The sequence below is a fragment of the Acipenser ruthenus genome, chromosome 12 (genome assembly GCF_902713425.1).
Source record: "Acipenser ruthenus chromosome 12, fAciRut3.2 maternal haplotype, whole genome shotgun sequence".
Classification (NCBI taxonomy): Eukaryota; Metazoa; Chordata; class Actinopteri; order Acipenseriformes; family Acipenseridae; genus Acipenser; species Acipenser ruthenus.
The window spans coordinates 21,285,924-21,301,549 of NC_081200.1; the positions used below are offsets into that span (position 1 = coordinate 21,285,924).

The following is a 15,626-nucleotide window of genomic DNA, read 5'->3' on the forward strand; positions in this document are numbered from 1 at the left end:
AAGTATCATGTTGGATTCTGATTTTTCTTGGATACAGAGCTGTATTTGAATTATCTATTTAATGCACTATCGTCTGCTGTCTCTTGTGCCCTCATGTGCAGCGATGCAGGAGGAGGCTCTGAAGTTGGTTCTGCTAGCCTTGGAAGACGGCTCCCCCCTGTCCCGTAAGGTTCTGGTTCTCTTTGTGGTTCAGAGATTGGAGCCACGATTCCCCCAGGCCTCCAAAACGAGCATCGGTCACGTGGTACAACTCCTCTATAGAGCATCCTGTTTTAAGGTAATGTATTTCCATCAATGTTTTCTTGTTTGTAGAGAAGTGTATATAAAATCATGTTCATGACCTACAGTTTGGCGAGATGACTCCTGTCATAACTTTAGTCGATTCAGACTTGGACTGTTTACAAGAAATGCATTATGTTACCTTTGCTGTCCTGTGTTGTCCGTATTGCAGAGCTGTTTGTAATCACATATCATAAATCAACAGGGGAATACATTTACTCGGGAGTGTTTTCCAGGAGTAAAACATTTTTATCTTCTAAGGATCACAGAGTATCCAAATAATGCCTCCAGCAACAAAACGCCATCCATTTTTATCACCAGCATTGTTGAGGAGGCAGCATGAACTGGATACACTACGATTAAAATACCGCTGCTCAAAAAGAGCAGAATGATAAATGGGAGAGAGAGCTGGGGTTGGCCCCGTTGAAAATACAGGAGCAGGGGCCGACCGAACTGGAGCTGCTGCTCCAAAAGTGGGAGCAGGCGGGAGAAGCAGCGCTGTCTCCTGAGCCAGAGGGGATGGAGCTGCTGTTCCGAGAGCCAGAGGAGGTGAGGAAGTTACCTCCACCACAGCCCCGACCACCACCCCTAGAAACCAGTCCGGTACTGCCGGGTACGGTCCCTTACCCCTTGCTCCTGGACACCCTGCTGGTCTGCCTAGACCTCCCGGCGCTTGACCTGGAACCCAGGAGCCTACACCATCGGCCACAGCTCTACACCTGGTTCCCCACTCCGCTCTCCCCGATCACCCAGGCATCGCTGGGCTGCTGCCAGACGTCGTTGGTGCTCCCCCTGTTCGCTGCTTCGCTCCCCCCTGGGTGATCGGACATCGCTACGCCAGTCCTCAAGTGAAGACCTCTGCTCGCTGCTGCAGTCGGCCCTGTCACCCCGACCCACCCTCAAGCCCGCCCGTGGAAGAGGGCGAAGATTAGAGAAATCGGACTTGAGGGTGGGTGGTCTTTTAAGGGTGGAGGGAGGTGGCCGTCGAATGGCCAGGGGGGGGATGTGTAAGATAGCAGGGAGAGGGTTAAATCCTCCCTGCAGAAAACATGCGCATAGGCACATTTGTTTAGTTTAATTTTCATTTGTTAATTGTTCTGGCAGTTGGCCTTGTTATTGTAAATTGAGGCCAGCTGCCTGGTATAAAAAGAAAGCAGCCAGTCTGCACAGGGCTGCTGTGTGAAGAGCCCTCTTGCGAGTGCGTGCAAGCGTACATGAAAAAGGTAGTGTGGAAAATTAAAAATAGCGCATTCGCACTTTGAAAACTCCATTCCTGTGTCCTGGGTCTGTGTTTAAAGGGGCAACGAATGACCGTGAGTGCCGGCCGGTTTACATTATATATATATATATATATATATATATATATATATATATATATATATATATATATATATATATATATATATAGTTTGCCAGGGGTACCTGATAAGGAACATAGAGCAATTTTGATGCAAGCCAGGAGAGTCCCAAATTCAAAAAATGCCTGTAGCACAGGGCGTTACAAGGGCCTCAGCAGAGAAGGGGTTAAAGGAAGCTCTCAGTTTCTGTGCCTTATTCTCAGGTTTGCTTTTTTAATTTGACCTAAGCAGTGTCTTTGGGGGTCATGTTGCTGGCTGAAAGCATGTCATTCACTAGGGCAAGCAGTCAATTGGTTATAGACAGGAAATAAGCCAGTGAAGGATTGGGGATAGTTTGACCCTCCAGTTGAAATAACCCAGATGCAAGGCATTCATTCTAAAAGCATGGCTTGCAAACAGATGCATTTAACCGATGTAGTACCAGATACCATGTTTTACAATGTAAATACATATTGCTTTAACGTGTGTTTCTTTCGAGACCTATACAGTGAATGGATGTGCATGGCAAAGGATGTATGGAACTGTTCTGTTAACTACAATTGCTTTAATACAGCTATCTTATGGAATTTTGATGGAATGAATCCAAGCAGTCTGGTGTGTGTCATGTCCGGTCTAGGTGACGAAGCGAGATGAGGATTCTTCGCTGATGCAGCTGAAGGAGGAGTTCCGCACGTACGAAGCTCTCCGGCGGGAACACGACTCTCAGATCGTCCAGATCGCCATGGAGGGGGGGCTGCGCATCGCCCCTGACCAGTGGTCCTCGCTGCTCTATGGGGACCAGTCCCACAAATCACACATGCAGTCCATCATCGACAAGGTAAGGGACACGCTGCAAGGGGGAAGCCACCAGATACCTAAACGAGATGATGAACAGTTCCTCTCATTGATTTTGAATTCACAATCTACTTGAAGAACATTTGTAATGGACTGTGCCTAGCTGTACTAATAATTAGTCTAAACAATTTGTCAACATCACTTATAATGCAAAGATTATATTTTATTTGTCAAGATAGTTCTTTTGTAGATTCTGAAATTCTAATAGCAGGTATATTTTAAGATTTTCTTTTTAATGTCCAAGGTTAAGTAAAATTAGAACACAGTTATAAGTGCAGTCGGCGCCGCGTAATCAGGATACTGATAATCAGATTTCTGCTTAATTTCTGCTTAAATGGGATACAACTCTGGGAAAGCAACGCTGACTGTATTTCAATTGATTATTGTATATTTAAAAAAAAAAAAAAAAAAAGTGTTGAAGTTTACAATTGAATGTAAGTAAGTTATATTAAATGAAAATGCAAAGATTACATTTTAATTGAATCCTTTTATTTTATACAACTTTTTGGTTCAAAAGATGCAATATACATCCGTACTTAAGGAACAGAGGGACAAATCTTCAAAAGTAAAAATGTGTATTAAAGTTACAAAATTCAAAAGGTTAAATATCAATTGAGCATAACACAGTATTGGAACATAAGAACATAACAAAGTTTACAAACGAGAGAAGGCCATTCGGCCCATCTTGCTCGTTTGGTTGTAGTAGCTTATTGATCCCAGAATCTCATCAAGCAGCATCTTGAAGCATCCCAGGGTATCGGCTTCAACAACATTACTGGGGAGTTGGTTCCAGACCCTCATAATTCTCTGTGTAAAAAAGTGTCTCCTATTTTCTGTTCTGAATGCCCCTTTATCTAATCTCCATTTGTGACCCCTGGTCCTTGTTTCTTTTTTCAGGTCAAAAAAGTCCCCTGGGTCGACATTGTCTATACCTTTTAGGATTTTGAATGCTTGAATCAGATCACCACGTAGTCTTCTTTGTTCAAGACTGAATAGATTCAATTATTTTAGCCTGTCTGCATACGACATGCCTTTTAAACCCGGGATAATTCTGGTTGCTCTTCTTTGCACTCTTTCTAGAGCAGCAATATCCTTTTTGTAACGAGGTGACCAGAACTGAACACAATTTTCTAGATGAGGTCTTACCAATGCATTGTAAAATTTTAACAATTCTTCCCTTGATTTAAATTCAACACTTCTCACAATGTATCCGAGCATCTTGTTTGCCTTTTTTTTTATAGCTTCCCCACATTGTCTAGATCAGTGGTCCTCAAAGTAATTTGGGCATGGGCATAAATTGATCTTTCTTGGCTGTTTGCGGGCACGCTGACTATTGCATAGGTTCTTAAATTAAAACTGCTGTCCCCCGACATATATATATATATATATATATATATATATATATATATATACAGTGCCTTGTATAGTATTCACCCCCCTTGGACTTTTCCACATTTTGTAGTGTTACAACCTGGAATTAAAATGAATTTAATTGGGATTTTTACCATTTGATTTACACAACATACTTAACACTTTGAAGGTGCAAAATATTTTTTATTGTGACACAAAAGTTAATTAAACAAAAAAAAACATTTGTTGGTTGCATAAGTATTCACCCCCCTGAGTCAATACTTGGTAGAAGCACCTTTGGCAGCAACTACAGCTGTGGCAAAATCCAAACGGGATTTGATATAGGTTTTTTTCAGCAATGGTTTTCTTCTCGCCACTCTTCCATAAAGCCCAGCTTTGTGGAGAGTCCGGGTTATATTTGTCCCATGGACGGTTTCTCCCATCTCAGCTGTGGATCTCTCTAGCTCCTTCAGAGTTACCATTGGCCACTTGGTTGCTTCTCTGACTAATGCCCTCCTTACCTGGTCACTGAGTTTTGGTGGACGGCCTTCTCTAGGCAGAGTCACGGTTGTGCCATATTCTTTCCATTTTTAATAATGGATTTAATGGTGCTCCGGGGGATGTTCAAAGTTTGGGATATTTTTTTATAACCCAACCCTGATTGGTGCTTCTCCAGAACTTTATCCCAGACTTGTTTTGATAGCTCTTTGGTCTTCATGATGCTGTTTGTTTTAGATATGCTCTCTAACAAACTCTGGGGCCTTCCAGAAACAGGTGTATATAATCTGAGATCATGTGACACTTTTAATTGCACACAGGTGGACTCCATTCAGCTAATTATGTGACTTCTGAAGGCAATTGGTTGCACCAGAGCTTATTTAGGGGTGTTACAGCAAAGGGGGTGAATACTTATGCAATCAAGTCTTTTCAGTTTTTTATTTGTAAATCATTTTGAAAAATATGTAGATTTTTTTCCCCACTTTGACATTATGGACTATTTTGTGTAGATCAGTGACAAAAAAACCTAATTAAATCCATTTTAATTCCAGGTTGTAACACTACAAAATGTGGAAAAGTCCAAGAGGGGTGAATACTTATGCAAGGCACTGTATGTATATGTGTATATATATATATATATATATATATATATATATATATATATATATGAGAAAAATAATACATTTTACCCAGAGTTTTAGTGGGAGTTATTCTTGGCTCACTCTGATAAGGCCAAGTCTCAGACAGTAATTGTGAGTGCTGCGCTTATTCTTTAAATAATTTATATAAAATACGCAATGCAAATATTTTTAAATAGCATGTTTTACCCAGATTAAAAAATATATAAACAGAAAATTAAATTCTAAATACGGAAATGTATTATTTTTCTCTAACAGTCGGCAAAATTCAGTGTTTGGCCGACATATTAACACCCCGCCTCTGCTCACGAATGATTGGACAGCTGTCAGATCTTTCACTTTCCTATTGGCTACTTACTCGCCAATTTTCATGCAGAATAAAGTGATCGGCCTGTGCTTGCTTATGTTTGGACAGCTTGGAAGATATTTGACTCTCCTATTGGTTAAACTTACTGTCAGTACCTGCAACTGAAACAGACACAGTTTATGCCGCACCCAGGTAACTTATGTTTGTGCTACCGCAGAGAAAATGCAGATATTCAATTGGTTGATCGTGTCGCAGAGGCCCTTCAGGAAAAAAAAAATATGTTGAGTACGTACAAGCACAGCATAAGCGAGCTGTCAACAGACTGCTGTGACGCTTTTGTTGGAAAACGTGTTTAAAGCTTTATTTATTTTCTCACGCTACGACCCGCCAGAAATGTGTTCACGACCCATAATTTAAGAACGGCTGCCGCGGGCTCCACTTTGATGACCACTGATCTAGATGAAGACATTTCTGAGTCAACATAAACTCCTAGGTCTTTTTCATAGATTCCTCCTTCAATTTCAGGATCTCCCATATGATATTTATAATGCACATTTTTATTGCCTGCGTACAGTACTTTACACTTTTCTCTATTAAATGTCATTTGCCATGTGTCTGCCCAGTTCTGAATGCTGTCTAGAACGGGCAGACACATGGCAAATGGGCATTCAAAATGAACAACTGTTTTTTGAAGCTCAGCACATCAGTGGCTCTCTAGCAAAGTTATTTTGTTTGAATGGGGGTTTCGTCACAAACAGGAATATGCATTTTAAGCTCTTAAACTTACTTAAACTTACATAAATCGTTTTGTAATAGACTTAATATATATTTAAAGTTCACGTCACCTATTTTACATTACAATCTGATTCATATTTTATTAAACTACACTATAATAGTGTTCTAAAAATATATATATATCATTTATACTTTTGCGCTGTAGCTGTAAGAAATTTACAATCGTAAATCTTGTTTTGAGTGCTTCTGCCAAAAAGCCCTGCTTTCGAATCTTGACATCTGTGACGTCACTAGGGGAAAACACGAACCATAAGCCATAAACATGCATGCATATGTCTGTGGCATAAACAAAACGATCATACATACAGGTCTATTTCGCGATGGTTAAACGGTGTCAAACATACATTTCACCTCAGATAGACGCAAGGGGAATGCATTCCATGAAAAAAAAAAAAAAAGTACTGTTCCGTGAAAGTAAAATCAACGAGTTCGTCAGTGCACAATGCAATGATCACTTCATACAACACGGAACACGGAGACTAAAGCTTTTGTTTGTTGGTTTCTGGCAGGTACAAATTTAATTTTCTCTTTTGTAAGACACTGGTTCACAAGTTCACAAACACAAGTGATTACCATAGATTCTTTGTTTTCTTACCCTGTGCACTAGTGCTCAATACTACTAGGCTATCCACTGCAAATAATCCGTTCTCTGCAAGTGTTGGATTTGTTTTTTCAGACGTCAAATATTATTATTATTATTATTATTATTATTATTATTATTATTATTAGTATTATTATTATTATTACTGCGGTATGCTCAACTAGCCACTGAAGTGGAACAGCGAGGATGGAGAGTCCGGGTTTACCCAGTGGAGGTGGGTTGTCGAAGATTTGTGGCACACTCTACAACCCGGTTTCTCAGAGACGTCGGATTCAGTGGCCAAGAGTTGCACAGTGAAGAACTTATCTGAAGCAGAAGAGAGGAGCAGCAACTGGCTGTGGTTGAGACGGAAAGATTCTGGCGGGGGATCTCAAGCACAATAGAAAGAAATGCTGATGTACGGGTAAGTAAGCTGGGCTGAGTTGAGTGGGGGACGGAGGGGGGTGATGCTGGGTTGCCAGAATCACCGTCGAGCCCTCTTGAGGTGTCGTGGGCTAGTTGACGAAACACCGAGGATGGAAGGTGCCCACTTGAAGACCCCAGAGATGTACCCTATTTAGCTCAATCCAGATGGTTGTCATGCTGATGTGCTGGGGAGACCGCACTGTGGTTGATCCCCGGAGCCAGCATCGCAGCCGTTGTGTGTGCTGATGCGCTAGGGAGGCAGTAAGCTGATCCCTGGAGCCAGCATTACACTTCAGCCATCAACACCAGATAGAATGATATCTACATCATCATATGGAAGGAAGCGCAAATGGATGGAGACACAGATGGATCACATTAGTTTACTGTAAAGCTACGTCTTAGTTGGTGCTTATCTTGGCAAGAGCCGAGTTCAAATCAGCATGAAGTTTTAACATCTACTCTTGTGTAATGGAAATCGTTATTACAATATACCGTTATCAAATAAACTCCTTTGCCCAAAACTACCCGAAGAAAATAAACATGAGCACAGCTTTCATATTGCTGTCTTAATAAAAGCAATAACGTCAGAGTACTAGAAACCAGTACAAACACATTGCACGCTCAAGATTTCTGATGCAGAAATCATAACAATGAATCCACTCATCCAGCTTTTTTAGGTACGCTTTTGATTTTCATTTTTATCTTTAATGTAATATTCATGTGCACATGTCACAGACGGCCGGAGTGGGTGGCATCAGACCAGAAGCAGGAAATAAAACGACAGAGAGGTGTGGTTTGGTGGAGCTGAGCGAATGGTTTCGCTCAGCATTTAATAAACAGAACAGAAAATAAAAAGGTTGAACAAACAAACACAAACACAAAACAGGACACTGCACTTGCGCCAAAATAAATAGACAAACAAAACGAACTAACACTTAACAAACGGTGCACGGACAGACACACAAACAAACACAGTCTATAAACGTTTTTCTTTTACTCCTCTCTCCCGTTCTCCACTCTCGAACACCCAACCCTGAGTGAAAGAAATGTGCATCTTTATATACTGTTGTGCTGGGATTCAATTACTAATTAATTATTCACTTGAATCCCAGCACGTGAATTAATTCTGTGCAACCCCGTGCTCACATACTATACTTTAAATGCACGTGCAGTGATGTGCAATCCCGTGCCTAAATACAAATATACAATTTAAATCACACGTGAAACACAGACCCGTTTATATTCCGTGTACCAATCTCTATACACCAACAGTAACACACGCAACATGCACACAGGGGCGGGGCACATTGCCACATATACCCCCCCTTGTGTGCAGCACACATGGCCTCAATGGCCACCTCCCCCCTTAAAAACCCAGCAGTCCAGGACAAAGTCTCGGGCTGGGAAGGGAGGCTTCAGTGGGCCAATGGCTGGCAATGCTGTCCGCACCCCTGCCAGTAGTGGCACGGCTGACAGCATGCTGGTCCACCCCTGCAGCGAAATTGCTGCGGGGGATGCTGGTCTCCTGACCTCTCTCCCTTTCTTCGTAGCCGGTAGCTCCCTCCTGTGGGGCTCTGGCCACAAGAACTCCTGCAGCGAAACTGCTGCTGGGGAAAGTGGTCTCCTGACCTCTTCCCCTGTCTTTGTAGCCAGTAGCTCCCTTTTGTGGGACTCCGACCACAGTACTTCCGGCAGCGAAGAAGCTGCAGTGGGAGCAGGTCTCCGGACCTCCCCCACGATCTCCGGCAGCGAAACTGCTGCAGTGGGAGCAGGTCTCCTGACCTCCCCCACGATCTCCGGCAGCAAAACTGCTGCAGTGGGAGCAGGTCTCCTGACCTCCCCCACCTTCTTCGTGGCCGGCAGCTCCCCTTGGTGGGGTTCCAGCCACAGTACTTCCTGCTGCGATGCGGAGCAACTGGCAGCCCCAGGCAATGCGGAGCGGCTGGCAACCCCAGGTGATGCGGAGCGGCTGGCAACCCCAGGCGATGCCAGACAGATATCCTTGGGCGAAGCGTGGCAAGCATCCTTGGGCCTCTGCGGCCGGGCGGTTCTTCCCCGTGCTTCCCTCAGCAGCCTATGCAAGGGCTGCTGAGGACCGCCAGCATCTAGTCCTGGTCCTTCTGGTGAAGGGAGAGGCAGCTCCTACTCCTCTCCCCCTGATGGTGATGGAGGCAGAGGCAGCTCCTGCTGCTCTGCTCCTGGCGGTGGAGGTGGTGGAGGTAGAGGCAGCTCCTGCTGCTCTGCTCCTGCCGGTGAAGGTGGCAGAGGCAGAGGCAGCTCCGGCTGCTCTGCTCCTGCCGGTGAAGGTGGGAGCAGCGTGTAGTCTCCTGGCGACGGAGGTGGGAGCAGAGTGTAGTCTCTTGGCGACGGAGGTGGGAGCAGTGTGTAGTCTCCCCTTTTTTCAGGGGACTGGTGCGGCTCTGCCTCTCTTGCAGGGGACTGGTGCGGCTCTGCCTCTCTTGCAGGGGACTGGTGCGGCTCTGCCTCTGAAGGGGAAACCAGCAGGCATTCTTCCTCTGCTGGTGGAGATGGGGACAGCAGGCATTTTCCCTCTGCTGGTGGACATGGGGACAGCAGGCATTCTCCATCTGCTGGTGGACATGGGGACAGCAGGCATTCTTCCTCTGCTGGTGGAGGTGAAACCAGCAGGCATTCTCCCTCTGCTGGCAGCTTGGGTCCTAGGGCTGTGGAAGCCCCAACTTCCCTCTCTTTGGGCTGTGGACGCACCGACTCCTCCCTTTTGGGCTGTGGACGCACCGACTCCTCCCTTTTGGGCTGTGGACATTCGTGCTCCCCCCACTCAGGCGTAGGACGTTCAGACTCCTCCCACTCAGGTGTAGGACATTCTGGCTCCTCCCGCTTGGGCTGTGGACGCTCAGGCTCCTCCCGCTTGGGCTGTGGACACTCAGGCTCCTCCCACTCATGTACTGGCGAGCTGGCATAGGGGCATCCCGACCAGTCGTGTCCCCCTTCCTCACATCGCCCACACCAGCTCAGTGGCACCTCGGAGCAGTCCCTCCAGCGGTGTTCCACCTTTCCGCACCAGGTGCACCTGGGGAACAGGTTCTCTGGCTCCTCTGGCCACTGTTGCAGTTGTGGTTGGGGCGGTGGGAGCAGCAGTCTACCTCCCCCTGCTGGTGGTGGAGACTGAGGCGACCCCTGCTCCTCCCTCTCCTGATGGACAGGGCAGCGGGCCACGTAGTGCTCACCTCTGCAGATTGGGCATAGTTGGGGTAGCTGTCCGAGGGGGTACCAGGGTCAGTTGGTGCTGGAATGCCCAGGCTCAGCGCAGCAGTAACACCCGGGTCGCTGTTCCTCCGGCTGGTGTTGTGGTTGCTGTTGCTGCTGCAGCTTTCCTTTCCCCCTTCTCTTCTTACTTCTCCTCCCTACCTTCCTCTCCTGGGCCGGTTCCTCCTCCTCCTCAACTTGGAAGGGGCAGATCGCCACCGTGTGTCCGTAGACCCCACAGGCCATGCACCAGCCTTGGTCCTCGAGGCCCCCGAGGAGGTCCTCCAGGTTCCGACAGCCGTCTCTCCAGCCTTCCATTTTCCCTTTTTTTTTTTTTTTAAAAACAGTCCTGTGTTTTTTTTTTTAAAACACAAAAACCCCTCTCCTGGTCTGACGCTTGGAGGCGCTGTTATCCCACGATGACACCACGTGTCACAAAGACAGCCGGAGTGGGTGGCGTCAGACCAGAAGCAGGAAATAAAACGACAGAGAGGTGTGGTTTGGTGGAGCTGAGCGAATGGTTTCGCTCAGCATTTAATAAACAGAACAGAAAATAAAAAGGTTGAACAAACAAACACAAAACAGGACACGGCACTTACGCCAAAATAAATAGACAAACAAAACGAACTAACACTTAACAAACGGTGCACGGTCAGACACACAAACAAACACGGTGAGTCTATAAACACTTATTATTTACGTTGTTTTTCTTTTACTCCTCTCTCTCCTGTTCTCCACTCTTGAATACCCAACCCAGAGTGAAAGAAATGTGCATCTATATATACTGTTGTGCTGGGATTCAATTACTAATTAATTATTCACTTGAATCCCAGCACGTGAATTAATTCTGTGCAACCCCGTGCTCACATACTATACTTTAAATGCACGTGCAATGATGTACAATCCCGTGCCTAAATACAAATATACAATTTAAATCACACGTGAAACACAGACCCGTTTATATTCCGTGTACCAATCTCTATACACCAACAGTAACACACGCAACATACAACACAACACACACATGCACACAGGGGCGGGGCACATTGCCACAGCACATTACTGGGTAAGGTCATCTGCCAAGAAATAATAATTATGTGCAGTTCACAAGGAGGTTAGGCCTATATAATTTCACAAAAATGGGGAAAGCAGAAGTTTATTTCATGAATGAAGTTGAAGAGCTGTACGTGACCATGCAAGTCATCCCAGCCCTGTAATATTCAATGCTTTATTACTGAAGTGGATGGGAAACGGTAAACACTATTTGCAAAGATATAAATGGTACAACAAACCAAATATAGAAATACACATGTTTTTTTTTTATTCCCATAAATAAACTGCTGGCCAGGGTTAACTGTATATAAGAACAACATTCAGAATTGCCGACCTGCAGACAAGGGGGCGTGTCGCTCGCATTCTTCATGCCAGCGTGGTTATTTTCTCTTGCTGGAGGTTCAAAACAGTTCGGAATCGGGCCTCATACCACTTACTCTTCCTCCCCACAATTTCTTTCATTATACACCACACTCCCGCTGTCCTTACTGTAATACAGACTATTCAAAACATCGGAGAAATTCGTAATGATCACTTTGACAAGCCTGAAGCCATGTATATCTCTCCTCTGTTCCTGGTATGTGTTCCCCTAGTGACGTCACGACAACTTTGTGTATCATCGGTGCGTGGTGGTATTTTCCGGAATTATTGATAGTTTTACGTCTCTGTGCCATAATATTGATCATGGAGATTTAATTTCTTGCTCATTGTGAAAGTAAACCAAGTACGACCCAAAGCCAAAAAATGATTTTCTATGTGAGATAGGGACTTAAAAAAAAAAATTATAAATTGTCATTTCCTCCACATTAGTGTTGGGACAAAGTCAGGTTTTTCATGAGTGAAATGTATTGAAATTTCAGCCTAATATTCTTTCACTTTAATTAGCTGGAAATGTACAATACAGCCCTACTACAGTATCTCCTCGATTTATATTGGTATACAAAACCAGGTTGCTGGGATTTTTATTGTCATTACTTTATGTATTATTAACTTCAGACCACATACATGGTTAGCATACTTTGATGTATAGCTGTTTACTTTACCGGAAATCCTTCTGGTTAAGTTGCAGACGCCGGCCTCATTCGCCCAGAGTGTTCAGGAACTGACCATTGCGCTCCAGCGGACGGGAGACCCTGCCAACCTGAACCGTCTCCGACCCCACCTTGAGCTGCTGGCTAATATCGACCCCTGCCCAGGTAATGGACTCCTTTTGCTGTTTCGATCTCATATCATACAAATAGAGTTAAAACAAAACACAGAACGGGTACCCTAGTGGCTCACCTGGTAAAGGCACGACCACATGTGCAGGGTCGCACAGTCGGTAGCACAGGTTCCCGACTGTGTAAAGTTGAAGGAAATTGCTGGGGGGTTTTCTCATTACAGCAGACCCTGGTGGCCTAGCCAGTGGTGAGCTCAGGCTGACTCCTGCAGGGCTGGTCCTTGTCCTCCAGAGGTCGGTAGCTTGCCGACACTCGTTCTTGAGTTCCTGGGTATAAAGTGTCAATTGGCTGAGCTGTTGGGGAATTGCCTTTGGTGAGGGAATTTGACATTCTAAATGGGGAAAAAATCAGGGGCTACAAAATTGTTAATATACATTTTTAACAAAATTCATGTTTTAACCAGATTGTGGCAGGTGGTTCACGGCAGGATGTTTTCAGAACTAATGTGCAATCAGGAGAGTCAGGTTCAAAATGTAGTGCAACTTGGATAGGTTCCAGTGCCAGCTATCTAATACCATTTGCATTACATAGTTACTCAAATAATACTTAGTAAGACCCTCTGTCCTCCAAAAAAACCAGCAGAGTGCAAAACATTTGGTAAGATTACAGGAAAACCAGGGGGCGCCCGAGTGGCGCATCCAGGAAAGGCGCTCCGCGTGGAGTGCAGGCTATTCAACTGCCAACCATGGACGGGAGTTCCCAAGGTCTTCGCCACTCCCGAGTCAGTGCAGGGGTGGTAGTGGTGAGCTGAGCCTAAAATACAATTGGCTATTTCAAATTGGGAGAAAAACAAAACGGGGTAAAATCAATTGCCAATTTACTAAATTAAAAAAATAATAATAAATAAAATCAACTTTAATACCGTACATACAGTACAAGAAACACAAAAATGCAAACACAACAAAATCTGTACCTGTTATTAGCACAAGCCTTTTTAAACTATTCCCATAGAGACATGTTCACTTGTTCATACCTGCATGCAGGATTCGGGCACTTTCTGCTGGCATTTAGGTTTTCTCTGTGTTGCTTAAATAGGCATCTTTTCTTTTCGGAAGGTCTGGAATGGTTTGCCTTGCGATTTTAAATTGTTTACTTGCTGTTTTTGTGTTGGTTTTGGTAAATGTTCAGCTTATTTGATAAGCCCAATTTTTCTTTCAAGACATAGCTTGTTGTGTGGAAGTTTAGACATTTTATTTGCTGTTGAAGAACTCCTACAATTTCGAGTGGATAGCAGGAGTACATGTTTGTGTCTACGCAAAGTCTTGCTTTGGTGCTGCACGGCAGTCAGATTAACATTGCTTTTAGACAGACAAGCTGTTAAAATAATAACGAATTCCAGAATAGACAGTTTCCGGAGGGTATCGCACCATCCATTTCAGTAAGGATTTGGCCGAGACCAAAAAATGATGCTGAATTATACAGAATGCCGGTTTGTAGAGGGGCTGAATTAGATAAGGTTTACTTTATGGGCATGTCAATCTGGATAGTATTAGGAATATTTTGCTTTGGAGCAGTTTCATTTTAGCAATGTGTATATTCATTTAGCTGGGGTTGGAGTCATGGGCTCACATTGAAGCTGTGCTCGAGCATTGCTTTTAATTCATTGTGTTTTGATATAAAGTGTATTAAATCACATGTCTTTGCGTGTTTAGATGCACCTCCTCCTATGTGGGAGCAGCTGGAGAAGGGGCTGGTCGCTGTGAAGACCGTGGTCCACGGACTGGTGGATTTCATTCAGAACCACAGCAAGAAAGGCACCGACCAGCAGCAGGTGACAGGAGTTCACTTTTCATGCGAATAGCTTATTCCAGTAGAATTGAATCAGTATGTGCAAGTACTTGATAAGAGAAGTGTTTGTATATGGAAAGCTTCTTGGTCTGACTTGGTCAATGCTTATACTATGTATGCTTTCAGGAATATGTTAATGTATCATCCATAACTATTAAACACTCTTTAGTGCTACATTTAGAAATACTTAAAGAAACGCAATGAAAAACATTTTGACTAGAAAAAGACCTAGTCAAAATGTTTGTCATTTAACTTGTGTTTCTTTGGTAAGCATTTCATTTTCAGTATTATCAGCTGAGGTAGCATGTCCTTATAGCAATGCCTCTAGTTGTCTCTCTCGCCTATTTAGGCTAACTGTAGATAATTTAAAACAATTACCTGCTTGTTGAAAAAGTGAAAAATACAACTAAACTGCATTTATATTGAAGCACAGTTACCCCAAACATGAACCCATAAACTTTCCCTGACTGTCGTACCTAGATGGCATCATTATTCCAATATTCCATGGGTTTCTATTTCATGCTCTTAAGTTTTAAAGTGATGAATGCCTTTGCTTTCACTTCCAGCCTTCACAGCACAGCAAGTACAAAACTTACATGTGTCGGGATATGAAACAGAAAGGGGGGTGCCCTCGGGGGTCCAGCTGTACCTTTGCACATTCTCAGGAAGAACTAGAAAAGTAAGAGCCTTTTATTTATATACATTTTGTGCAGTGATTTTATTATAACCATGGCCCTTTTTATCCTTGGATCCCCGATTTGGTGATTTTTGTAATTCAGATTTTTATATAAAAACTATAATAGAACATAGGAAAATAAAATCTTGGTGTCCAACAATTCTACATTTTTTCTGGATATAAAAAAAATACAAATTGTGATAACCAAATAAATATTTTCAGGTTGGCCTGCACCAAAAGCATTCACTTTTAAAAGTAGTTTTGGGTTTATATTTTTATTTTTGATTAGTCTGTTAAGATGCTTTCGTCTGAGTTCAGGAGTTGCTCTTCAGTTCCAGTTGCCTGCCATAGGTACCTGAAGGCTAGATTGGGTCTTTATAGAAGTGGGAACCAGTCCCACTTTGGCTGATCTAGCCTACTTTACATATAACTATGGCAAGAACCGAAGAGCATCTCTTAACCCTTTGCGGTCCTATGTCGGACCTGGTCCGACATTGCAATTATTCCTATCCGGTCCAATGTCGGACCCTGTCTGACATCATCAAAAAAACGCAAAAAACTGGTTTCTAATCGTTTTTTCTCCGGAAAAAGCCAAG

General features: G+C 43.8%; 1 protein-coding gene across 5 annotated transcripts in view; it reads left to right on the forward strand.

Annotated features, from left to right (window-relative positions):
• The window catches only part of LOC117417086 (roquin-1-like), a 130,111-nt gene that overhangs the window by 58,209 nt on the left and 56,276 nt on the right, over window positions 1–15,626 (forward strand). For 4 of the 5 annotated variants that reach the window (XM_059034681.1, XM_034028826.3, XM_059034682.1 and 1 more), the window contains exons 5-9: window positions 102–277; window positions 2,254–2,454; window positions 12,410–12,542; window positions 14,219–14,337; window positions 14,921–15,033. In XM_059034681.1, coding sequence (XP_058890664.1) covers window positions 102–277; window positions 2,254–2,454; window positions 12,410–12,542; window positions 14,219–14,337; window positions 14,921–15,033 — 742 coding nt within the window. The remainder of the gene's footprint in view (window positions 1–101; window positions 278–2,253; window positions 2,455–12,409; window positions 12,543–14,218; window positions 14,338–14,920; window positions 15,034–15,626) is intronic. The other variant, XM_059034680.1, reaches the window with a different exon arrangement.